Here is a 26186-nt window from a genome sequence, read left to right on the forward strand (position 1 = left end):
GAGGCTGTGCTCCTGTGGGCAGGGCAGGTCGGTTGAGCTGTACCCCCGTGTGGCACTTGTGTGTGATAGTGCATGTGTTTGGATATGTGTCCAGCACACACAAACCTGTGTGGACCAATGGTTTCTGGAAACTGAGTGGGTCCCCTTCCAGTTCATATGCATGTGATGGTTCATGACACACCTGTGCCCTGGTGTGTACTGCACATTTGCATGTCTGTCAATAATGTGGCTGGGCCATGTGGCTGTCTGCCTGTGTTCCAGCAGGTTGGCTTAGTGTGGGTGTGTCATGGGAATGGGTACACAGCTGTAGTTCTGCCAGTTTGGGGGCTGTGCCTTTGTGCAGTGTTGAAGTGTCCCCACCTGCTTGTGGTTCTGTGCATATCTGTGTACAGGGATCTGCTGGCTGCCCCAGCTGAGCCTGTGCTGGGGCCCACCTTCCCTTCGCCGGATCCATCCGCTTAACCCTTCTGTGGAGAAAGAGGAACCTAGAGGACAAAGACCCAGCAGTCAGGCCTGCCAGCTGGGGCTCAAGTTACTGAGAGGGCAGGTCGGCGCCGCCCCTCCCCGGCCCAGCTGAGCCCCAGCCTTCCCTGGCGCCCAGCGGGGCTGCCCCACAGAGGAGCCTCAGCAAGCAGCTGGTGTTGGGGGCGGGCGCTTTATTTGGGTTGGGAGCGTGGTTGGGGTCCAGTGGCGGGCGGCAGGGCCCGGCTCGCCCGCAGTAGCAGAGCTGCATTGGGCACCAGTCCAGCGGCCTGCAGCGTGAGTTCATCCTCGCGGTAGACTTTGGGCGGGAACGCACTGAAGATCTCGAAGGCGTTTGGGTCCATGCCCCTGGGGACCGGGCAGAATAGATCAGGTCAGGTCCTGGGACCTGGGACCAGAGACCCACTGCATCCGCCGTTCTGGCCCTGCACCCACCTGGCCTGCGCTAGCAGGGCTCTCACATCACCGACAGTGTCCTCAGGCCACATCATTAGCAGAAAGGCCTGCTCGCCGTTCTCAGACTTGATGCGCAGCATCGAGAGCGGGGGCACAGGCGACTCAGGAGACTCTTGGCTCCTGCGGGCCCAGAGGCCTTCAGTGCCCCCACAGCCCAACCCCCAGGTTCTCACCTCTCCACTCTGCCCTCACCTCTCACGCTCAGCAGCCAAGGCAGGCGTCTCCACCATGATCTCCTGGACCGGAAGAGGCCATGGGCAACAGTTCTGGAAGGCATCGGTGGAATGGACAGAGCCCTGAATCCTGCCAGTCACACCCCACCCCCACCCTTAGAGGGGACTTGTTCATGACGGGGAATTTATTAAATCAGTGAGCCTAAGGGAGAGGTGGGGTGTTCTGTGTGAAGGAGAGTGCAAGCAGAGGCAATGGAACGGAAGCTTTGGGACACTGCCCCATCATTCCCCCCAAGAAGACTTGAGGTCCCTAAGTCTAGTAGGGGGGACAGAACCCCACTCATGATGACCAGGCTGGATGCTGAGGCCAGTGTGGGTCAGGGAAGATTTCCCTAGGGAAATGACTGGAGGAAGAGGAGTCCTACGAGATGGAATGGGGCCAAGGGTTCTCCAGGCAGCATGGGAAGGTCCCAGGTCAGGGAAGACTTCTGAGAGGAGATGATACTTTGGGGACGTGTCAGTTTGTGGGACGGAAGCTGGGAATCAGGTTGGACTGGAAGAAAGAAAAGGTTAGGAGTGGGGAGGGGGGGAGAGTAAAAAGACAGGACTTAGCCAAGAACCACCAGAGGGTTCAATAAAAAGCCAAGATCCAGTTTACATTTTTAAAAGGTTAGGGGAGGATGGCAGGTCAGGAGTGGACGTGGGAGGTTAGACCACTGCAGTTGAGGGGGAGAGACATTCTGGAGCCTAGACTAGGATGGTGGGTCGTGGGAATGGAGAGAAGGATGGACCCAGGAGAAATTCTGGGGACCAACAGATCAGCTAGGACTTGGCAATGTGAAGCAAACGGGGTAGAGAGTCCTGGGAAACAGGTTTGCTACCTGTCACAGGTGGAGGCATAAGAGGAGGAGCAGGCTGGGGAGTAAGGAGGAAGATGAGTAGTGTGAGGGCCCAGAAGGGCTCTCCAGAACTGAACTGGCTATTTTGGGCTGGAACTTGAGGGGGTGGCCTAGGCCTTGGGCCCACCTCTGGCCCATATTCTGACTTTTCCCCCTCTTACAGCCACACCCTTGCCAACCCAGCTGCTCTCTCAGTCCCAGTCCTGAGCCCTCACCAACTCGTTTCTAGAAGACAGTGGGACAGATCTGAGATACCCACCTCTCCATCTAGAGCAGTGGTTCTCAACCTTTCTAACGCTGCGACCCTTTAATACAGTTCCTCATGTGGTGACCCCCAACCATAAAATTATTTTCGTTGCTACTTCATAACTGTAATTTTGCTACTGTTATGAATCGTAATGTAAATATCTGTGTTTTCCGATGGTCTTAGGCTCTACAGCAGCGGTTCTCGCGACCCACAGGTTGAGAACCGCTAGCAGGGTCGCCTAAGACCATCGGAAAACACAGATATTTACATTACGATTCATAACAGTAGCAAAATTACAGTTATGAAGTAGCAACGAAAATAATTTTATGGTTGGGGGTCACCACAACATGAGGAACTGTATTAAAGGGTCGCAGCATTAGAAAGGTTGAGAACCACTGATCTAGACCCTCCTCAGGGACCCCCAAGTCTGGGCCTCCACACAAAACACTGCTGTGGTAGGCTGGGCCAGGGTTGATGGTAAAGCCCCCAAGAAGACTGGGGGAGGTGCCCTGGCCGGTGTGGCTCAGATGGGGCGCATGCTGAAGGCAATTGATCGATGTTTCTCTCCCTCTCTCTAAAATCAATTAAAAATAAATAAATAAATAAATAAGGAAATCTTGCCTTTAAAAAGGGAGAGAGAGACTGGGGGAGCTAGGGTTGGCCTCACCTGCAGGGCATCCCGGATGGGGCCCCGGATGTCAATCACCTCGCCTTGGCGGATCACAAATTTGGGGAGCCTGTTCAGAAACTTCTCAGGGGTCATCCTGGAACCTGTGGGGAGGGCAGTGGGAGCCTTGTAACAGGGAGGGACTGAGTGATGATGGAGGAGGCCACCTGAACCTTGTCCTGTACAGCACCCCTGCCACCTGGCTCAGCCTCAGTGCCAACCTCACCTGGGTGCTCTATCATGAGTGGGGGCTTTCGAATCCTCTGCATGCCTGTCACTCGGCCCTCACCTGGGAATGGGTCCAGCCCATCCTCTGGGTAAACCTGATTGCGCAGGTCACTCACCTGACAAGAAGGAAGGGAGATAGCGGCGGCAGGACCAGATCTTCAGTGCTGGCTCCACCCCTACCCCTGCTTGCCCAGGCCCTAGGAATAGGCCCAAGGGAGAGTCTGATGCAACCCCTGGGACAGAGTAAGAGAGTTGTAGTTCATGCTATTGCATACATGGGCCCTTCCTACAAGCCCTCACTGGAACCACAGTCCTGATATCCTCCTCAGAAAGCCCCTTTTGGGAGCCTGCAGAGAGGGGCGGGATGAGGGTGTTAGGAGAGGGCAAAACCCTTGCTGCCTATAGTTTGCAGTGCAGACCCCATCATTGCACATATCACCTCGCTTGTCCCCATGAAGGCACACCTCCTGAGCCCCTGTCTTGACATGGTCCCCCAATCATGACTCCCACTATTTTCCCAGCCATGGTGATACACACTCCCTCACATGCTCTCATTGTGCAACTAACACACCACCCTCTGGGACGTTGCCTCATGTGCTCCCATCACAGCGCTCTTCATCTTACACACCAGCAGGGACCAGCTTCATCTCATGTGCTTTAGCCCCAATATATTCCTCTGCCCTGCCCCTCCCCCCACAGTGGCACTACCTTCCACCCCAATCAGATGGCTCCCGAAGCCTCTAGGGGGAGCCCAGCTACTTTTGCACAGACTCCTCAGGGACTCCAAGCAGTCAAGTTGTCCCAAATGCTGGAGGAGGGGCAGTGGTTGAGGGCTGTGCCTTCAGAGTGCCAGCAGGGGAGCGCTGCCTGCTGCTCAGCTACAGGCTGTCTTGGCTGCTGATATGTCAACTGTGGCCATGGCAGCCTCCCCACTCCCTTCCCAGTCCGGCTTCAGGCTCACCTTCCTGAAGTTCCTCAGATCGGGTCCCCTGAAGTGGGGCATCTGCTTCAAACCTCAGACTGGGTGATGCCTGAGGAAACTGTTTATCCCCACCACCTCCAACATCCCCACTTAGGGAGTAGCTGACTTGTTTGAGGAGCAGCTCATCACCTTAAAGGGGACCCCATCAGGGTACAGGCGCTGGAGCTCTGCAGGGAAGAAGCCGTCCAATATGTCTCGGAGGCAGCTCTATAGGGGGGAGAGGAAAGGTAAGGACTGGGCCTCAGGCTTACCCAGTGGATCATTCTCTGGCCCAGGACTTAGCAGAGGTGGGATGGGAGCTCTGCAAGTTTTGCATAGGACTGAGTGCCCATAGGGGGTAAACTGGGCCCCACCATCTCCAACTAATGATGAACAGAGTGGGGAGCACCAGAGGCTGTCTTCCCTTCCCCCAACTCTTACCTGTGTGGAGGGATCATGGAATGATCGGAAGGGCCCATCAAATATGATCATGCCATTCCGGTACAGCTTCAGTGGGATGGGCTCAAGATCATGGAGCTGTGCTCCACCGGGCATTGGCGTCACCTGGGTGTCACTATCCACCACCAGCTCACTGAGATCCTTCAGGCTGGCCAGCAGCCTGTCAAAGTCCACTTCAGGGGGCACCAATGAATCCGCTGGTAGAGAGGATAGACACCCATGAGCCTCTCTTCTTGGCTGCCATGGGCCCTAGCAGCCCTGGCTTCCATGCCCTCTCCCATAATGAGCAGTGGCTTTAGCATCTCCTTAAGTGACCACCTGGGGAGGAGGAAGGACAGCTAACACTAGATAATAATAGCTATCTTCTATTGAACACATACTTTTTATTATTATTGATTTTAGAGAGGAAGGGAGCGGGAGAGAGAGATAGAAACATCAATGATGAGAGAGAATCATTGATTGGCTGCCTCCTACACACTCTACACTGGGGATTAAGCCTGCAACCTGGGCATGTGCCCTGACCAGGAATCGAACCGTGACCTGGTTCATAGGTGGACGCTCAACCACTGAGCCACGTCGGCTGGGCTATTGAATGCATACTTTGTGCTAGGGGTTTAATATCCATTATCCCATTCTCTCTTCCTCCAACCCTGTGCTATAGGGCTATAATCAGTCCATTTTTCAGATGAAGAAACTGAGGGTTAGAGAAGATTAATGGCATGCTTAGGGATGCACAGAGTAAGAGGCAAGAGCAGGATCTGATCTGTCTGTGTCAGGTGCTGGGTTAGCAGCTGGATTCCAAGAAGATGACCATGTAAGGGCTAGCTGGGAACAAGCACTCTGTCCAAGTTAGCTATTGTTACCAACTCTGCCTTGTAAAAAATGGACCTCAGGCCAACCCAGAGGCTATGAGGCAGGGGTTATTTATCTCCACTTTACACATGAGGAAACAGGCCCACAGAGATAAAAAATGACTTGCCCCAGGCCCCCAGGCAAGTTAGAGGAGGGGCTGACTCTAGGTAGGGGTGGGCAAACTTTTTGACTCGAGGGCCACAATGGGTTCTTAAACTGGACCGGAGGGCCGGAACAAAAGCATGGATGGAGTGTTTGTGTGAACTAATATAAATTCAAAGTAAAGGAGCGGAGGGGAGAGCAAGAGAACCGGATAGAACAGCCGGATCTGGCCCGCGGGCCGTAGCTTGCCCACGGCTGCTCTAGAGTCTGTTTCTTCCGCCCACCTGCACTATCAGGAGAAAGAGGTTACCGTAAGGACAGATGGCTACTAAGGAAGATGTCCGAACAGCTGCTGGGCAGAACAGATGTGGGGCAGATCTTGGGTTGTGCAACTATTTCTGGGTCACAGACCCTCTGAGACGCTGACAGAAGCTCTAGCCTCCTATTCTGAAAAACTGTTGCATATACAGCTGTGCCTAAGCTGCAGGGGGTGCAGAAGGGGTGGTGGGACACCCGTGACAGATGCAGGAGCAGAAAGGGCAGAAGGCAGGGGCCTGTTTTCAGTCCTTGAAAGGACCTGGTTCCCCAGTAAGTCATCTGCTAGCTGTAATCCTCACCAAACGGTGACGGTTGGGCCTTCTTGGAAGCTGTTTTTCACCAGGACAGCCACCCTGCCACAGGATGTGGGTCAGGGCTCTGGAGACCTAATTCCTTTCCCCACAGTAGTACAGTGGCTACACCAGGGGAAGTACAAATGTGGGTGGCCATTTCCTGTTGCCTTTGTGCTGCTGAAACAGTAGGCTCCTGCTGTCCTTCCCCTCCCTCTCCTTCCCTTCCCTACTGTTACAGGGGCTGCACTGCCCCGGCTCATCCTGGCGTCCCTGAGACTCCCAAGATAAATTCACAGAGCACAGCATCCCTGGTATGAGTCAGAACCATGTCAGGACGCTGTTTTCCTACTTTCAGAACACATTGGTAAACCTAAAAATAACAACAGAAAAGCTCAGCTTCAACGTCTGCCCTGATCCCTATATTCTTACAGGTGCGGAAAGCGAGGCCTAGAAAGGTGAGGCCAAGCCGACTTGGCCCAAGCAGACCCCGCCGAGCAGGGCCAGGAAGACCATCAGATCTGCTGCCTGATAGTCCAGCTGCCTCCTGGGACCAGAGGGCTTTTTCTGGGAGCTGACAGGACATGGGGTGTTTGCCAGGGGAAGAGGCAGGCAGAAGCCCAGGGGAGGATGCCAAGAAGATACGAGAGGGAGTCCCGCCGATGTGGCTTAGTGGTTGAGCATCGACCCATGAGCCAGGAGGTTATGGTTGGATTCCTAGACAGGGCACATGCCCAGGTTTGGGGCTGGATCCCCAGTAGGGCGTGTGCAGGAGGCAGCCGGTCAATGATTCTCTCTAGAATTAATGTTTCTATCCCTCTCTCCCTCTCCCTCTCTCTGAAATCAATAAAAACATTTATAAAAAAATAATGATGCCCTAACCGGTTTGGCTCAGTGGATAGAGCATCCGCCTGCAGACTGAAGGGTCCCAGGTTCGATTCCGGTCAAGGGCATGTACCTTGGTTGCAGGCATATCCCTAGTGGGGGAAGTGCAGGAGGCAGCTGATCGATGTTTCTCTCTCATGTTTCTAACTCTCTATCCCTCTCCCTTCCTCTCTGTAAAAAAAAAAAATCAATAAAATGTATTTTTTTTAAAAAATGAGAGGGGAAAAAAGTTTGCTGAGAAAATCAGCCCAACAGGTCTCAGCCCGTGGCTGGTGAGTGAAGAAGTGAAAGCAGGGTGGGCAGGGCAGGTACTGGGTGAAGCACTGCACAGGGGAGGCACGGAGTCCCTGAGAAGGAACCGCAGCTTTGGGCAAAGCAGGGCTGAGAGGAAGAGCCCGTCATAACCAACACAAGCAGGCAGAAGCCTGACCCAGTGCAGCCAGGTGACCAGGGATAAGGCGGGTTAGAAGTCAAGTGAGGCATTTCCTCTCTGAGCTGTAGCTTTCCTCTGCAAGGAATGGGCAGATAATAGGAATCTTGTCATCCTACCCACAAAATCCAACTGTCTACCGAGATAATAATGACTCAGTGTTTACTTCACATCAAGCACCAGAGGCAGGTGTGCCACTCCCGTCCTGCCGATGAGGAAGCTGGGCCTCGTAAGGCACCGTGCCCAGGGCCATGCAGCTTGCAGGATCGGGTGACTCTAAGCCTTTGTTCTCAGTGACCACACGCTGCCTCTCAGTGTTGGTTCTTCGGACACTGCTCACTGGGGTCCCTTTCCAAGGAGAGGTGCAGCAAGATCATCTCTGAGGCCTCATTCAACTTTGAGGGCCCATGGTTTTATTAAAAAGGGTAGTAGGTAGCCCTAACCGGTTTGGTTCAGTGGATAGAGCGTCGGCCTGTGGACTGAAAGGTCCCAGGTTCGATTCCGGTCAAGGGCATGTACCTTGGTTGCGGGCACATCCCCAGTAGGGGGTGTGCAGGAGGCAGCTGATTGATGTTTCTCTCTCATCGATGTTTCTAACTCTCTCTCCCTCTCTGTAAAAAATCAATAAAATATATTTTTAAGAAAAAAGGGTAGTAGGTAGGCATGGAGAGCAAGTCCAAACTCCTTGGCCCAACTCTGGGGACCTTCAGAGCCTGGGCTCCCCAGACTCCTCTCAATATGGTCTCGCTTCATGCTCTGGAGCCACAGTGCCAGGGCTACTGCTTCCAAGCTGTGTGGCCCTGGGCAAGGGGGCCAACTTCTCTGGGCCTCAGTTTCCTCTTCTATAAAATAAGGACAGTAACAGGCCCACTGCACAGGCTTGTTTGAGGAAGTGCTGGCAGGTGCTGTTGTGTCACTAGCCCCCATCCTCTTGCTCACTGCTGGGCTCAGGGTGCTCTTTCACCACCCACTCTGAGAAGCCTTGCCGGAAGCCCCTTCCCCTGAGGCTGGGCCCTGGTTCCTCTGGGGTTCCTGCAGCCCCTGAGCCACTCCCTGTCCCTTGTCACAGGTGTGATAGGCTGTTGTAATTTGTTTGACTTTCCAACCACACCAAACACTTCTTTTTTTTTTTTTTTTTTAATCTTCACCCAAAGACATGTTTTTACTGATTTGAGAGAGAGAGGAAGAGAAGGAAACACTAATGTGAGAGTGAAACATCAATCAGTTGCCTCTAAGCAGGTGCCCTGACAGGGGCTCAAACCTGCAACCAGGATATGTGCCCTGACCAGGACTCGAACCCGTGACCTTTTGGTGTGCAGGACGCTCCAACCAATTGAGCCACACCGGCCAGGGCCCAAACACTTCTTGAACCCAGGCCAGAGCACCCAGCCCTGGGCCTGGCCAAGAGAGGCTGCTCAGGAAGCAGCTCAGAGAACATGTTAGGCCCAGAGAACCATGGCTATGCCCATACCCAGAGTCCTGCCCTCCTTGGGTCCATACTTGAGTGAAGGAGACAGGGCGCCAATCAGTGACAATGGCATTGGTAAGTGCCATTGTCGGGGCTAGAGAGCCCAGAGGAGGGCCAGACCCTGTCGCTATCAGCAGGTGAGTGGTGGGCCTGCACTGAGCTGGTTCTTCGCACCTTCGCTGGGAGGACCATCTGCTGCCATGAAAGACAAAGTAGTGCCCAACATGTCCCATCTCCACCTCAGACTGTTGAACAGGAAATGGACCCACTATTTCCACAAACCTGCAAGTCATGCCCTGCTCTGGGGACTTTACCCACATTCACTACTGTGCCAGGGCCACCCCCAAATCTCTGGCCCCTGCTGCTGAGCATCGCCGTCAGCTTCTCCCAACGTGCTCTGATCATCCGGGCCTGGGCCCCTGGGTACCATGCACCAATCACATGCATGTGCACATGCCAGGCCCATGGGCAAAGCACTGTGCTGAGCACTCCGGGGCATCGCAAAGCTAAGCAACAACTGGCTTATGGTCATTGTTCATCTACCAAGTGTCAGCCCGAAGAACACTCCGCATGCACTACGGCATTGATGCTCTCGGTGGCCTAGATGAGAGTCATTCTACAGATGAGGACGCGAATGCACAGCCCCTTCCCACGCACCCGGGGGCCGCTGCAGGCGGCACAGTGCCTGGCACAGAGCGGGCACTCCGTGGGCATTTGTTTAAGCTGAGCCTCAGAGGGGAGGAAAGGGGACAAGGCACTTCAAGGGACACAGCACTGGCCTGAAGGGGAAGTGAGGGTGGGGAGGAGTGTAGCTGCCTGGGGTCTAGGTAAGGCCATTTCCAGGGGCTCAAAGGCAGCCCAAGGACAAGCCACGCTGCTGCAGCCCATGGAGTCTGTGGCTGCCTGAGCAGGGGAGGGAGGTTCCCACATAAAGAGGCTGGGGTTTGGGAGAAAGGGTGGTAGGGAGAGGTGGTGGCTGGCAGGGGGAGGGGGAGATGTAGGAGGGCATGACTGGATGGCGGGGGGAGGGGGGGATGAGGAGCTCAGTGGGGGGTAAGGGTGGGGGCACTGATCAGAGGGGGTCCGGGAAGGGGTGGTGAGGAGCTCAGAGGGGGTCGGGGAAGGGGTGGTGAGGAGCTCAGAGGGGGTCAGGGAAGGAGTGGTGAGGAGCTCAGAGGGGGTCAGGAAAGGGGTGGTGAGGAGCTCAGAGGGGGTCGGGGAAGGGGTGGTGAGGAGCTCAGAGGGGGGTCAGGAAAGGGGTGGTGAGGAGCTCAGAGGGGGTCAGGAAAGGGGTGGTGAAGAGCTCAGAGGGGGTCGGGGAAAGGGGGGTGAGGAGCTCAGAGGGGGGTCAGGAAAGGGGTGGTGAGGAGCTCAGAGGGGGTCAGGAAAGGGGTGGTGAAGAGCTCAGAGGGGGTCGGGGAAAGGGGGGTGAGGAGCTCAGAGGGGGTCAGGGAAGGGGTGGTGAGGAGCTCAGAGGGGGACAGGAAAGGGGTGGTGAGGAGCTCAGAGGGGGTCAGGGAAGAGGATAGTGAGCTCAGAGGGGGTCAGGGAAGGGGTGGTGAGGAGCTCAGAGGGGGTCGGGGAAAGGGGGGTGAGGAGCTCAGAGGGGGTCAGGAAAGGGGTGGTGAGGAGCTCAGAGGGGGTCGGGGAAGGGGTGGTGAGGAGCTCAGAGGGGGTCAGGAAAGGGGTGGTGAGGAGCTCAGAGGGGGTCGGGAAAGGGGTGGTGAGGAGCTCAGAGGGGGTCAGGAAAGGGGTGGTGAGGAGCTCAGAGGGGGTCGGGGAAGGGGTGGTGAGGAGCTCAGAGGGGGTCAGGGAAGGGGTGGTGAGGAGCTCAGAGGGGGTCAGGAAAGGGGTGGTGAGGAGCTCAGAGGGGGTCGGGAAAGGGGTGGTGAGGAGCTCAGAGGGGGTCAGGGAAGGGGTGGTGAGGAGCTCAGAGGGGGTCGGGGAAAGGGGGGTGAGGAGCTCAGAGGGGGTCAGGGAAGGGGTGGTGAGGAGCTCAGAGGGGGACAGGAAAGGGGTGGTGAGGAGCTCAGAGGGGGTCAGGGAAGAGGATAGTGAGCTCAGAGGGGGTCAGGGAAGGGGTGGTGAGGAGCTCAGAGGGGGTCAGGGAAGGGGTGGTGAGGAGCTCAGAGGGGGACAGGAAAGGGGTGGTGAGGAGCTCAGAGGGGGACAGGGAAGGGGTGGTGAGGAGCTCAGAGGGGGACAGGAAAGGGGTGGTGAGGAGCTCAGAGGGGGTCAGGGAAGGGGTGGTGAGGAGCTCAGAGGGGGACAGGAAAGGGGTAGTGAGGAGCTCAGAGGGGGTCAGGGAAGGGGTGGTGAGGAGCTCAGAGGGGGTCAGGGAAGGGGTGGTGAGGAGCTCAGAGGGGGTCGGGGAAGGGGTGGTGAGGAGCTCAGAGGGGGTCAGGGAAGGGGTGGTGAGGAGCTCAGAGGGGGTCAGGGAAGGGGTGGTGAGGAGCTCAGAGGGGGTCAGGGAAGAGGATAGTGAGGTCAGAGTTCACTGGAGCTCTCAGCCCTGAGGCTCAATACCTGTTGTGACCAAAGCAGGACTGTCCCTTTCATGTCTCCGAATACCCTGAAGCACCAATACCTGAAGCACCGGCAAGCATCCATTTGAGGCTCAAGCACTGGTGGGGAGGGTGAATCATCCAGCCCCAGGCCAAGCTCTCCCAAGGCTTCCCCCTGCTGGGCCCTCTTCCCTAAGGCAAGAGTCCAGGCTCTAGAACACTCGAATGAGCCCCAGGACAGATGCCCTGGCTCACCATTCACTGGCCAGCTGCCCAGGCCTATAGGACATGGTGTCCAACCTACGGAGGGGGAACCAGGGCATCAGGGCCGGCAAGAGGCCAGCCTTGTGGATCGAGGGGCCCTTGGGGGAGGAGCAGGCTGGCATCTGGGGACAAGGCAGTGGAGGGGAGGATGGAGAGAAGCCAGGAGGGGAATCCCAGGAGCAAAAGCTGCTATCAATGAAAAACATGGTGTTCATGGAAGGCAACAACCTTCCATTCTTTGAAGAGAATAGACCTGGCTTTCAGAAATGGCCAGTTGGTTCTACGATCCCAAATCCCTCTAGATATTAGCAATCGAATTAAAAATAAAAAGTGGCGCCCTGGCCAGTGTGATTCAGTAGTTGAGCATCAACCATGAACCATGAGGTCACCGGTTCAATTCCCAGTCAGGGCACATGCCCAGGTTGCCGACTCAACCCCAGCAGGAGGCAGCTGATCGACGTTTCTCATAGATGTTTCTATCTCTCTATCCCTCTCCCTTCTTCTCTAAAATTTAAATATATACTGGTGTATATATATATCAAAAAAATATTTTTCTAATAAAAAGTGGTTTCCTGGCCAGGTAGCTCATTTGGTTAGTGTCATCCCAATACACCAAGAATTAAGCAATGAATGCATAAATAAGTGAAACAACAAATCAATGTTTCTCTCTCTCCCTTTCTCTCTCAAATCCATTTAAAAAATAAAAATGTGGCCCTAACCGGTGTGGTTCAGTGGATAGAGCGTCGGCCTGCAGACTGAAGGGTCCCAGGTTCGATTCCGGTCAAGGGCATGTACCTTGGTTGCGGGCACATCCCCAGTAGGGGGTGTGCAGGAGGCAGCTGATCGATGTTTCTCTCTCATCGATGTTTCTAACTATCCCTCGCCCTTCCTCTCTGTAAAAAATCAGTAAAATATATTTTTTAAAAAAAATAAATAAATAAAAATAAAAAAGTGGTGAGTCCCATGGAAGCAGGTAGATTCCAATGGTCTGGCTATAAATGAACCTGGAAAGGGAGCCCAAAGCGGGGGCTGAGCCTGGAATTGAGGGCCAGCGTCCAAAGCAGAGAGATGGCTTTTAAAAGCAACAACTTTTGGATGGATGACATTTTGTAAACTATGATGCCTGAGAAAAATGAGGTGTTATTACATCTTCTGTCTCTGGGTCTTTGAAAGATGCACAAGCAGAGTCTGAGGGGAGACCAGAGGAAGAATGTGGCTGCAGGTTAGGGTCAGTGATAGAGGCCGAGGCCTTTCCCGCCTGTCCGGGGTCAGCGGCAAGGTGTGGGGTGTCTCAGGGCACCTGTGCGTGGAGGCAGGGGCAGGAATGAGATGGCCTCTGGATGCTTCTGGCCAAAAGGAAGCTGTTGGAGAATTCCCTTTGCAGGGGGGGTTGGGGTGAACCCCCTACTCTACCTGGCTTCCAGAACTTCTTGGCTATCATCCAGTCCTTGTCATCCTCTGAGTTTGTCATGTCCTCCGAGTCCTTGTGGTCCCTGGGCTCGCCCACCCACAGCAGACCATAGTCACCGAGGAACCGCTGGAGGGGGAGATGCCGGGGGCACTGTCAGCTCAGTCCCTCTCCAGGAAAGAGGCGGCCTCGGCCCAGTCCCCAGCCTCAGGCCTCAGCTCCAGAGCTGGCCAGGCAGAGGGGGTGGGCTCGGGGTCTTGGCAACTTTGTGGCTGTCAACTTGGGAAGCCATTTCACTCCCTAGGGCCTCGGGCTCCTCCTTACACAGCGGAGATGACAGCACCTGCCCAATGAGCTTGTGAGGAGGACTCGGCAAGATAATCCCTATCAAGTACCCCGCACAGTGCCTGGCACAAGAACTCCGAGGGCAGCCATGGGGCGGTGGGAGCCAGGCGGACCTGGCCTGAGTGGGAGGAGGGGCAGGGACACCTGCTCTGCAGGACCGGGAGGATGTAGCCACCCACATACAGCCTCCCTAGGGCTGGCTCTCACAACTCTGCCACAGGAAAACTTGTGAATTGTCTACACTTCCTGTTTCTAGTTCCTCATCTCCCTCTCCTCAGCCCATTGCTCAGGTACAGCCTCCAACAGCCCGCCCGGCGCCAAGCCCCGTGGGCACTTCTGTCTTCATCTCTTGTGACACAGGCGGTTCCTTTTCGGTGCCACGTTGCCAACCGTCCCCACTGAGATGTCTAACAGGCATCTCAAGATGAACTTGACCCACACGCTCACCACCCCCTGCCCCCACCTCCCAAACCTCTTCCCCTCCAGGTCTTACGCATTCAGCCAACAGCACCCCTCCACCTAGGCCTCATCCATGACAGCGCCTCTCCCTGCCGCCCCTGTGGGCTCCACCTCCCGGGCAGCTCACATCTGTCCACTCCACTGGTCTCTGCTGCCACCCTCGTTCGAGCCTCCATCAGCTCCCTCCGGACAATTCAGGCTGAGCTTCTACCTGCCCCTTCCCCCACCCTCTCCTCTAACTGAAACCTTCCTGTGCTTCCCCATTCCTGCGGAACAGAATCCAACCCCTCTGTGGGTGAGCCCCCTGCCATGTGGTCCCCACAGCCTCGGCTGGCTCTCCCTCTTGCTCCCACAACCACCCACCATAAGCCAAGTTTCTACGGTGGGAGGTGGAGCTGCTCATCTCTTCAGCCTGGATTCTCTTTCCCTGATGTCCCCTCACAACCTCTAGATCTCTTGCCCAATGTCACCCGCAGGGTGGACCAAATCTCTATTGTGTTACCCACTGAAAAGTGTCATCACATCTGTGCACTTGTGTATCTTTCCGTGTACTTGCTTATGTCTCTTCCAGACTTTCAGCCTCATGGGGGCGGGACCACATCTACCTCCCAGTGGCTGGGAAATAGGAGATACTTTGTATGAGTTCGTTAAATTAATGAAGCAATAAATGCGTGAATGATATGACCAGAGGGGCTGCGATACCCTCTGCCCTGTGGCAGCTGCTCAGAGGAGCCCCACAGCCAGGCATGGGCAGGCCCGGGGGAGCCCCACAGCTAGGTATGAGCAGGCCTGGGGGAGCCCCACAGCCAGGTATGAGCAGGCCCGGGGGAAGGGTGCTCAGAGGCGGCCCGGCTTTGTGGGTTCGCTGCTGTGGCCTTAAATTAGGTTGGGGCTTTGGAAGCCAACCCTACATGGAGAGGGAGAGGTTGGACCCCAGGAAGAGCTTCTGGTGGGGCCAGCAAGAGAGTGGCAGGCACTGACAAAGCATGCCCCCAGGACCCTCCCTGAAATGTGGGTCCCTCCTGTGTGAGCCTTGCTGTATGAATGGGGGCAGGGAAAGTGACACAGGCTGAATGAGATGCCACGTTCAATTCAGTAAACACATATGGCCAGGTATCATGCTAGGTCCTGGGCGGACAGCAACGAACAGGAGGGTGGAGGTTCCTCCCCCGTGGAGCTCAAGGTCCCCTGGGGGAGGGAGGAGAGAGATGAGGAAGCATGGGACACAGAGCCTGCCCTGCTCAACCGGAGAGGGGCTCCTGGGGAGGGCCCCGCCTTGATTTAGACTGAGGATGAGTGGAACCTCGCTAGGGGAAGGTGGGGGAAATATTGCAGGCAGAGGGATCAGCATGGGCCAAGGTCCTGAGGTGAGAAATTGCTCAGTGTAGTCAAACAACCAGAGGCAGGGCCCGTGGCTGGAGGGGAGTGTGGTTCAAGGTGAAACTGAAGCGGAAGCCCAGGCCGGAAGGAGTGTGCCCCACCCTGGACACCTTTCTGGCTCTGTCAGCTCCAGGCTAGTCCTGCGGAGGGACACCAGAGCAGGGCCCGGTGCGGGGTGTGGCAAGGGGGCCAGAGAGGTGGGCTCTGACCCCGTTCCTGAGGGGCAGACCGCCCTGGCCACTGCCTCTCACCTCCATCTCCCCGACCTGCCGCCGCAGCTGCTCGCACAGCATCTCCAGCTCCTCCTGCCGCTGCAGGGACATCTTGCCTTCAGGAGAGATGGGGAGGGGTTCCGCTGCCCCAGCATGGAGGCTGCCAGGCTGCCTGGACCAGAGCTCTGCCCTGAGGGCCATCTGAAGAAGCTGCCCCTTGAGAACTCCAGGGATCCCCTGAGAATGGCCTCGAGCCCCTCTCCCTGACCCTGACAAGGGAAGCCCTCCTGACCCTGAGGAGGTCGCCACCCTCCTGACCCTGAGGAGGTCGCCACCCTCCTGACCCTGAGGAGGTCGCCACCCTCCTGAAGCGAGGCTCCTGAGGCTGCGCCTGCCCTCAGGGGACTCAGTCCCACGTTGGAGGGCACCATCCCAAAAGTGTCACTGCCCCTCTGGGCTCAGCTGTCCAGACCCCAGCACCGGAGGCCTTGGAGCCCTGGTGCCCAGGGGCCATCAGCCCAGGCGAGGTACCACGGGAGGGCCCAGCAGCCACTGAGAGAGCCTCTTACCCTTCTGCTCCTGGAGGATCGCCACCAACTCCTCAAGGGCCTGTATTTTCTCATCCTGCAGCAATAAGACGGGGAGCCGGGAGGGGGAGGGGGCGGGGGCGGGGGGCAGGCAGGCCTGGTGGTTCCAAGAGCCCAAGGGAGCCCCTTCCAGAGGGAAGATCTGGAATTTGTGCCTCTGTGGGGCACTAGGGAGCTTAAAGCCCCTGCCCCCCTTTGGCATAACCACTGCTCCTGCACCTCAGATGACCCTTGAGGTGCCACTGAGGTAGGGGAAGGTGTGGAGGTCCCCTGAGTGCCCCAGAACTCTGAGGTCTACGGGCCTCGCCCAGCTGTGGCGAACACCCCTAGCCTCTCTACTCAGGTCACAGGGACCCATCAGTCTCAGGCCACACCTGGCCCTCGACTGGGCAGTTCAGTGTGGAGATAGTTCTAGAACCCACCCACCCTGGCCTACTGCAGTAGTAGCCTCACTGGTCATACCAGCCTGGACCCCCCCCCCTTCAGACTGGACCCTGGCCGTGTCCCCACTGGGGTCCCACCTTGGACAGCATCTGGTCAGCCTGGGCCTTCACCTGCTCCTCCAGATCCTGCACCTTCCTTGCCATGGTGGTCAGCAGCTCCCCGTTGTGGGACGCAGCGGCTGCCAACCAGACAGAGTCCTAGAGCCCATGGCTAGAGCTGAGGCTGAGGTATGGGGGTCCTGGGAGGGGGAGAGGGATCCCCAGGAGGGAAATAATAGTAATAGCTGTCGCCTAGATAAGAGGGGCCACTCTAAACACTTTCATGTCAACTCGTGCAATCCTTACAACATGCCTCTGAGGAAGTGCTGCTTGAGGAAACTGAGGCACAGAGAGATTCAGTAAATTGTCCAATGGTACGAGCGGGTGCTCTGAGGAGGGAACAGCAAACCATGTGGACTGTTCTGTGCAGAGAGGTGAGCCCTGAGGGCACAGACACTGGTGAGAAGGAAACGGAGAGCAGTGACCGGCCCTTTAAGTGGAGGAGCTGCTCGCTGTGATCACTACTGAGTGTCCCGCGTGGGGCGGACACTGGCTTTGTGACTGAGTGGCTGTGGGGCCAGGCTCTTTCTGCCTCCTCTTCCATCTCAACTCCCCTCCCTACCATTTAAGTGGCTGGGTGTTGGGTGGAGGATCCCCTCAGCGAATCCTCACCTCAACATGCTGACCTGGGTGTCCCCAGGCCCAGGTCACAGAAGAGGGGATGGAGATGCAGAGAAGGAAGTAGCTTATCTGAGATACACAGCTAGTGGAGAATTCTAACTGCATCCCAGCTCCGACCCTGCCCCTGCCCAGCGCTCCACCCAGCTCCTCCTGTCTGCAGGTCTCCCCTTTGCCAGGCCTGATCAATCTTACCTCCTCTGGAAAGTTTCCCTGATGAGCCCCGTCCCCCTCTAGGCACCTACATGATCGCAGTGTCACCAAGCCCTCTGGGGTGGTGTGGGCCAGGCGAGGAGGGCTACCTAGGGGACTTTGGGCCTTGCCCAGAGCCCTGCAAAGCGGGAAGCAGATAGCTGAAGGCAGAGCTTCACCCTCACTCCTCTGACCCTGGATCCTGGGCACTATGACATTACACTTGATGACTCCAGCCAGGTTCACTCCAGAGGCACTAGCCACAGCCTGGCCTGGGGCGTGGCCACACCTCCTGAGCTAAGAGTGGGGCCCAATTAGCTTTATGCCAAACCCGGCCCTGGATGGGTCTGGGGGTGGGGGGTGGGGGCAGGCCCATGGCCATGGTCAGCCAGAAATGGGAACAGCTGTCCCAGACCCAGCAGGAGGGGGAGTAGGTGCATGCCCCTCTGGGCCTCTCTCCTCTGGGGCCCTCTCCTGCTGCTGGGAACCCAGACCCCTTTGGACCTCTGCTCTCACCTTGCCTGCCCACAGGAGCTCCTATGCCACCATAGCAGGAAGGGATGGAGAAGTTTTCCTCTGAGCCTTGTCCATCATTCAGCACGTTCACTGCATCTTCTGCAGACACAGAGCCCAGGTCACTGCTAGGGCTAAGGCCCAGAGCAAGCTGGGGCCCTGGCCAAGATGCAGCAGCCTGTATTCTGTTCCCCCAAACCAGTGGTCGGCAAACTCATTAGTCAACAGAGCCAAATATCAACAGTACAACGATTGAAATTTCTTTTGAGAGCCAAATTTTTTAAACTTAAACTTCTTCTAATGCCACTTCTTCAAAATAGACTCGCCCAGGCCGTGGTATTTTGTGGAAGAGCCACACTCAAGGGGCCAAAGAGCCGCATGTGGCTTGCGAGCCACAGTTTGCCGACCACGGGCCCAAACAAACGAGGATAGAAAATGGGATGTTGGCGAGCACAAATCCAACGAGAACAGGCCTCTTCTTAGAGTTCTCCCAGCCTGGATCCTGGGGGACCTCGGTGGGGGCAAGAGTGGGGTTGAGATGCAAAGATCTAAGCCTGCAGGAGTCAGAGTAGTGATGTGAGGACAGGGGTTCTGGGAGAAACGGGTGTTATGGGCTGGAGGAGGCTATTTGGGGGAGGAGGGCTGGGGTTTGTCCCCCTCTGGGTTCTCACCACTCACCAGTCAACCCCAAGGTGGGTGGAGGGGTTCAAATGTTAGGGATGACATCTCTGCTAGGGGTGTGGGGCCTCCTATGGAGAGCTGCCAAGAGGAAGCCCTGTCCTCAGGAGGGGTGGGAGCTGCAGGTAAAACTGAGGCTGGGCCAGCTGCTCTGGCTGACAGAAGTCTTCACTGTGCTTTCTCTCCATCTGCCCAACCACAAGGAGATGTGGCAGATGGGAGGTGAGGAAGACACAAGGGCAGAGCCCTCACTTACCGTTTCCGTAGAGTTTTATCCCTCGCCTCCTGGGAATCCGGGCAGGAAGGAGAAGGAAGACAGACACGTTAGGACCCCCTAGAATGTCATCAGGGGAGAGGCCCTGGGCACCAAGCCCCCAGCCAAGCACGAAGGAGATGGAGGGTGGGCCTCTGCCTGCTGAGGACATCCACCCCCCAATCCCATCCTGGCACTGGGACGAGCAGGCTTCAGGGGCTCCACCTCCTCCCAGTGGAGGACAGGGAAGAGCTGGAGGGCAGAGTCTTGGGTGGAAGACACAGTCAAGGAGCCCAGCCCAGCCCTGCTTTGAAATGGTGTGGGACCCCAGGCCTGTCACTCAACCTCTCTGGATCCCCTTGGTCTACGAATGATCCAAGTGATGTTCATAAGAGCAACAAAGTTTAAAAAAAATTATTTGGTTCGGCCAGTGGCTGATCACTGACCTATGAACCAGGACGGATTCCTGGTCAGGGCACATACCTAGGTTATGAGAGCTATCCCCAGTAGGGGGTAGGCAGGAGGCAGCCAATCAATGATTCTCTCTCATCATTGATGTTTCTGTCTCTCTCCCCGTCTCCCTTCCTCTCCGGAAAGATGAAAAGGCTAGACAAATGTAAATAATTCCCTTTACTGAGAGCCCAGCACATGGCAGGGCCCAGGACAGGTACACCACAAGTGTTTGCACAATTAACGCGAATGAATAAGTAGACGGATGCTAAGCTACTCGCATGGAGCCCAAACCTTACTAGAGGGCACAACCCAGTGTGTGCTTGACAACGGAGAGCCTCTCAGAAGCTAGAGAAGGATAAGGTGGTCAGGGAAAGCTACGTGAATCCTCATTGCTCTCCCCAAGACACTAGGGGTCATTCTTCTTGTCCTTGGGAGGAGCAAGGAAGAAGCGGGGGCATGGACACAAAGGACCCGGCGGCCGGCCTCCTACCCTGAATTCACAGTCTCCGACAGCAGGGGCACTTTCCGGGTCTTGCCAAGGGAGGACAAAGGTGAGCTCATAGTTCTTCTAGATTTTAGTTGTCAGGAACTCCCTGCGTAGAAAGAAAGAAGTCAGACCGAAGGGTCAAGGGTTCTATTCCCAGTCAAGGGCACATGCCTGGGTTGTAGGTTCGAGCCCCCGGCCCAGGTCGGGAAGCAACCAGTTGATGTGTCTCTCTTATATCTATGTTTCTCTCTTTCTCTCCCTCCTTCCCTCCCTTCCACTCTCTAAAAAAGCAAAGGAGAAAATATCCTTATGTGAGGATTAACAAAGGGGAAAAAAAAAGAAGTCAGCCCTTGGAGTCACTCCCTCAGGACCAGGAAGTGGCCTGAAACTTTCTCTTCCTTGGTTACGTTCCCCAAAAGGAACGCTATCCAGGGAGTATCAGCTCACTTCTTCCCACTGCTCCTGCTGAGGATTCTGGAGGCAGCTGGGCCTCAGGATCCCTGTGATTAATATCCACCTGCTCCTCCGGATATCCCGCTCTCTGCTTGGAACCCAGAGGCCTCTGTCCTGGGAACAGGCATTGGGGACGGAGTAGGCTGCAGAAATGTGCCAGAAGCCTGGGACTTGCCCAAATTTAGAGTCCAGTCATGAGACTACCCAAGACGCCTGGGGCTTTTGTCCATCCATCAAGGAGCTGGTCAACACAAAGTTTCGGTGTCCCCTCCCCTCCCACCAGAGCCCAGGTACTACCCCAACATCTCAGAGCCAGAGAGGGGCAACCCAAGGGCAGGATTCAACCAAGACACAGTCCACATGGCAGGGAGGTCAAGAAGCCAGGCTGCTGGCCCTGGCCAGGTAGCTCAGTTGGTTAGTGTCATCCCGATGCACCAAGGTTGCAAGTTCGATCTCCAGTCAGGGCACATACAAGAAGCAACCAATGAATGCATACATAAGTGGGACACAAATCAATGTGTTTGTGTGTGTCTCTCCCTCCCCCTGTCGAAAATCAATCAATAAATTTTTTTTTAATTTTAAAAAAAAGAATCCAGGCTCTAGACAGGTTCTGTCATTCACCAGTGTAACCCCCACCTGGTTCCTTTGGTATAAAGTGGGGATGGGAATAGTATCAGGGAGGGTTACCCATGGGATTCAAAAATAACGTACATATCACAGAGTTTTCATCACAATCCATTTTAGAGCATTTTCATTATTCTAATGAGCCCTATGCACTGTGCCTTTTAGTCCCTAAAACAGGCCTGCATAATCTGCCACCAGACCTGATTATCCCTTCCTTCTCCAAATTCTCATCACCATGACCCCCTCAAAAGAAACTAGTCAAAAAGACAGAAATTGGAGTGGGTGGAGGTGGAAGAGGGCATAAAGGCAATAAATGGTGTAGGAAAAAGTAAAATAAAATAAGACAGAAATTAAGTCTTGTTGAGGATGTAGGGAAATTGGATTGTAAATTATTTGGGCTGTAAAATGGTGCAGCTGCTGTGGAAAACAGTATACATTTCTTTAAAAGATTAAACACACCTTATGGCAGGGGTCCTCAAACTTTTTAAACAGGGGGCCAGTTCACTGTCCCTCAGACTGTTGGAGGGCCGGACTATAGTTAAAAAAAAAACTATGAACAAATTCCTATGTGCACTGCGGGCCCGGGACGAGTCGGCTGCTAACAGGCAGCGGCACACGGCAGGCCAGATAAATGTCCTCGGCGGGCTGCATGTGGCCCGCGGGCCGTAGTTTGAGGACCCCTGCACATGGCCTAGCAATTCCACTCTTAGGCATATACCCAAGAGAAATGAAAGCTTAGGTCCACACAAAAACTTGTATACATGTTCATAGCAGCATTATTTAGAGCAGCTAAAAAGTGGAAACCCAAATACACATCAATCAATGAATGAATAGACAAATGTGGTATAACTTTATAATGGAATATTATTTGACAATTTAAAAAAAGGAATGAGGCCCGGCCGGCATGGCTCAGTGGTTGAACATTCACCTATGAACACATGCCCAGGTTGCGGGCTCCATCTCCAGTGTGGGGCGTGAAGGAGGCAGCCAATCAATGATTCTCTCTCATCGTTGATGTTTCTATCTCTCTCTCCCTCTGCCTTCCTCTCTGAAATCAATTTTTTTTAAAAAAAAGGAATGAAATACATGCTACAAAGTGAATGGACCTTTAAAACATTATGCTGAGGGGAAGAAGTCAATCACAAAATACTACATATTTTTATGGTTCCATTTATATGAGATGTCCAAAATGTGCATTTCATATAGCGACCAAGTAGATTAGTGGTGGCCTTGGGCTGGGGGCTGCTGTGGAGTAAATGGGAGGTAACTGCTAAAGGGTACAGAGTGTCCTTTTTGGCTGATGAAAAGTTCTAAAATTCATTGGGGTGATGGTTGCACAACCCTACGAATATACTAAAAACTATTGAAATTTACATTTTAAAGGGGTGAATTATATCTCAATAAAGCAATCATAGAAAAAAAAGGGGGGCCCGCGCCGGTGTGGCTCTGTGGATAGAGCATCAGCCTGTGGACTGAAGGGTCCCGGGTTCGATTCCGGTTAAGGGATCATTCACCTATGAACATATGCCCGGGTTTTGGGCTCAATCCCGTGTGGGGCATGCAGGAGGCAGCTGATCAATGACTCTCTCTCATCACTGATGTCTCTATCTCTCTTTCCCTCTGCCTTCCTCTCTGAAATCAATAAAAATATATTAAAAAAAAGGGGGGGGGGACCTGGTCCCCAAACCAAACCCAACATATTTCCCCTTCTTAATGGGACCTCATCATCCAACCACAACATTTTTCTCTCCTTCCTTCTCTCTTAATCCCATCCTATCGGGTACCAAATCCTGCAGGTAAAACTCCAGTGTTTCTCACACATAACTCCTCCTTCCTATGCCCACTGTTGGCCATTCTAGTGCGGCTTTCACTGTCCTTCTTTGGGGCTGTCACAACGGCCCACAATTGACTTCCCTTTTTCCGCTCTCACTCCAGGCCAATCCAACAATGTCTCCAGATAAATTTTCCCAGGATTATAGGAGACCCCCGAGAGCAACGACTATATCTTCCCATCAGTCTGGGCACTCCTGACCGCGGGGCTGTGTCTCCTATTCCCTCAGACCTGGGGTCCCTCAGGATAGAGCCATGTCACTTGGGGACTTCCCCGTCAGGCCTGGGACGCCTAAAGGTTGCACTGTTTCCCCCTTAAGGCTTGGGCTTTGAGGGAAAAGCTGTGTCCTATGCCTCTAGGGTCCTCAAACTTTTTAAACAGGGGGCCAGTTCACTGCCCCTCAGACCATTGGAGGGCCAGACTATAGTTTAAAAGAAAAAAACTATGAACAAATTCCTATGCGCACTGCTGGCCCGGGTCGAGTTGGCTGCTAAGCAGGACAGGCAGCGGCACCCGGCGGGCCGGATAAATGTCCTTGGCAGGCCTCATGTGGCCCGCGGGCCGGAGTTTGAGAACCCCTGCTTGGGGCCCAAGTCAAGACTGTGCTTGACTGACATCTTTCATCACTACTCGACCTGTTTGTTGGCTCCCCCGGGTGCTCCCAGTGCCTGCCCGCCAGGCAAGCTGCACGCCAGCACTCCCTAGATCCCCAAATAATATTCCACCATAGGGACATACCACATTTGTTCATTCATTCATTCACTGATGGACATTTGGGTTTCCATTTTTTATAGTGCTCTCGGAGAGACCAATTTCATCACCTAACCCCGCCCTGGGAGCCACGTCGCCTCCTCCACGCGTGGCCATGGTAGGTGGGACCCGAATCCGAACCCAGGACGCGGGGGGCCTGCTGAGGGAGCCGGCCTGCTGGGATCTCTGGGCCCTCGGTACTCTTGGGGCGAGGCCCCAGAATGCGTGGAGTACTCCGCGGGCAAAACGACCCTGGTCGGGACTCACCAGGCAGGGCCAAGGAGCCGTCCCGCGGCACCGCCATCTTGTTGTCACGCGGTTTCCCAGGCGACCAGGCTCGTCTGCTTCCCATTGGCTAATTCGAGGGGGCGGGGTCTAGCCGGCTGCGGAGGCGGGGACCTAATGCAGCCTTTTTTGCTAAATTGACTTGGGGGTGAATTATCCCCTGGAGCCTGTTTCCCCCTCCAATCCGTACAGTATTTGGAGGGGGCTATTTTGAGTGTGAATTGAAATGATGCAGGTACTTAATAAATGTTTCTTAAATCTGAATTTCTCTGAAAACTTCTTGACCAGACGGAACTCTGAAGGGACGCTGATATCATAGTTCCTTTGTGTAAAAGTTCGTGTGAGACACTTCCCTTCCCTGAACCTCATCTGTAAAATCAAGGGGTTAGATTAGAGCAACTAGGTAGTTAAGAGCATGGAACATGGACTTTGGGCTGGCTCCTGCCTTGTGTGCCCTTGGGCAAGTTACTCAGCTTAGTTTCTTAATCTATATAATGGGGATAATACCCAGTTTACAGAGTTTCTATGAGGATTAAATGAGAGAATTCATACAAGGTACCTGTCCCAACACCCATGCAGCGTAAGTTTTAACTGCCATCATCTTTATCCCTCAACCCTCAGTGGTGATGGTCTAGGATTCTATGACTGTTGATCTCAGGCACCCATGACATGGGCTCAACCACAAAAGCCCTTTCTCTGTGTGTCTCCGACTGTACTTTTTAATATTTTCCACTAAAGGCCTGGTGCACAAAATTCATGCATTGGGGGGAGGGGGGTCCCTCAGTCTGGCCTGCACCTTCTCACAGTCCAGGAGCCCTTGGGGGATGTCCCACTGATGGCTTAGGCCTGCTCCCCACTGGGAGCAGCCGTGGGACATTCTTAGTGCTGCTGCAGGGGCAGGAGCTCCGCAGCTGTAAGCCGGGCTTCTGGTTGAGTGGTGCTCCCCCTGTGGGAGTGCACTGACCACCAGGGGGCAGCTCCTGCATTGAGCGTCTGCCTCCTGGTGGTCAGTGCACATCATAGCGACTGGTTGTCCCACCACTGGGCCGAAACCGGCTATCTGACATCCCACAAGGGGTCCTGGATTGTGAGAGGGTGCAGGCCAGGCTGAGGGACCCTACTGGTGCACATCAGGGCCAGGGAGGGACACAGGAGGTGGCCAGCTAGGGAGGGACCACAGGAGGGCTCCAGGCTGTGTCCGGCCCGCCTCACTCAGTCCTGATGGGCCAGACCCCAACAGCAAGCTAACCTAGTGGTCGGAGTGTCTGCCCCCTGGTGGTCAGTGCACATCACAGCGAACAGTTGAGCGGCCTTAGCATATCATTAGCATATTATGCTTTGATTGGTTGAATGGCCGACTAGATGCCTGGACACTTAGCATATTAGGCTTTTATTATATAGGATTTGACTTTCTAATCTACTGCATTCAGGGGAGGGCAGGCTCTTTGAGGCATTCTCTCTCTCTCTTTTTTTTTTTTTTTTTTTTTTTACAGAGAGGAAGGGAGAGGGATAGAGAGTCAGAAACATCGATGAGAGAGAAACATCGATCAGTTGCCTCCTGCACACCTCCTTCTGGGGATGTGCCTGCAACCAAGGTACATGCCCTTGACCGGGATCAAACCTGGGACCCTTCAGTCCTCAGGCCAACGCTCTACCCACTGAGCCACACCGGCTAGGGCTTTGAGGCATTCTTGACACACCAATTGGAGGCTGAAGGAAGCTAGCTACCAATTAATGAGAGCCTTCCAAGTGCCCAATGCCAACATTATGAGGTTTCCAGAAGAGAAAACTGAAGCACAGATAAATGAAGTGACTGGCTTAAGACTATGCAGGTAGGCCCCACCTGTGTGGCTCAGTGGTTGAGTGTCAGGAGGTCACAGTTGGATTCCTAGGCACATGTCTGGGTTGCGGGCTGGATCCCCAGTGTGGAGCGTGCAGGAGGCAGCCAATCAACGATTCTGTCTTATCGTTGATGTTTCTATCTCTCCATCCCTCTCCCTCTTCTCTGAAATCAAATTAAAAAAAAAAAAAAAAGACTATGCAGGTAGAAAGCAGTAGAAGTAGATTAAAACCCAGAACTGCCTGTCTCTAGAGTCTGGAAGTTCCCACTTTAGTAAAACAGGCAGGCAAAGGTAAGGCAAGTTGTAGCTGGTATGTGCCCACTGCCAAAGAAGGGGTTCAGGTAGAAAGTGTGACCGGAAGTTGGACCTGGGGGAGTTCTCTTACTGCTGAGCTGCTCCCAGAAAATTCTCTGAGGCTTGGTGTATGAGACTAGAAATTTCAGGTCATCCTGGGGCCAAGTGTTTTTGGGTGGGTTGGAGCCATGGTCAGGGGATTAGCAACCTTATACAGTTACCTTGCTGTGTTCCTTCAGCAAGGACCAACAGCATGGGAATTGGGGTGGGGGGTGGGGAGGACTCTGGCCTCATG

The 26186-nt window shown here is 54.7% G+C and overlaps 1 protein-coding gene across 4 annotated transcripts; it reads right to left on the bottom strand.

Annotated features, from left to right (window-relative positions):
- Window positions 1-547: 547 nt before the first annotated feature.
- On the bottom strand, window positions 548-23800 carry UBXN11 (UBX domain protein 11). Of its 4 annotated transcripts, none has more exons than XM_080654603.1 (15): window positions 23739-23800; window positions 19817-19919; window positions 18877-18905; window positions 17946-18044; window positions 16599-16699; window positions 16060-16114; window positions 15530-15606; window positions 13100-13223; window positions 4556-4770; window positions 4265-4342; window positions 3152-3269; window positions 2926-3029; window positions 1132-1205; window positions 919-1059; window positions 548-831 (listed from the first exon to the last, which is right to left on the bottom strand). In XM_080654603.1, exons 2-15 carry the CDS (start codon window positions 19885-19887, stop codon window positions 657-659), a joined length of 1461 nt encoding a protein of 486 aa, XP_080510729.1. In that variant the 5' UTR covers window positions 19888-19919; window positions 23739-23800; the 3' UTR covers window positions 548-656. The 4 variants fall into 4 exon arrangements, 3 of the variants coding, with proteins under 3 accessions (XP_080510729.1, XP_080510730.1, XP_080510731.1); XR_013959857.1 differs by having other exon boundaries at window positions 638-831; window positions 919-1004; XM_080654605.1 differs by lacking the exon at window positions 548-831 and having other exon boundaries at window positions 840-1004.
- Between the last annotated feature and the right edge of the window lie 2386 nt (window positions 23801-26186).

The sequence above is a fragment of the Plecotus auritus genome, assembly GCF_963455305.1.
Source record: "Plecotus auritus genome assembly, chromosome: 2".
NCBI classification, from domain to species: Eukaryota; Metazoa; Chordata; class Mammalia; order Chiroptera; family Vespertilionidae; genus Plecotus; species Plecotus auritus.

Coding starts and splice junctions, on each gene's coding strand:
- UBXN11 (XM_080654603.1), bottom strand. CDS start 19,887: ATGAGCTCACCTTTGTCCTCCCTTGGCAAGACCCGGAAAGTGCCCCTG. Junction 16,700..17,945: donor AGCTCCTGTGGGCAGGCAAG/GTGAGAGCAGAG, acceptor TCTGGTTGGCAG/CCGCTGCGTCCCACAACGGG. Junction 4,343..4,555: donor TCCATGATCCCTCCACACAG/GTAAGAGTTGGG, acceptor TCCCCCCTATAG/AGCTGCCTCCGAGACATATT.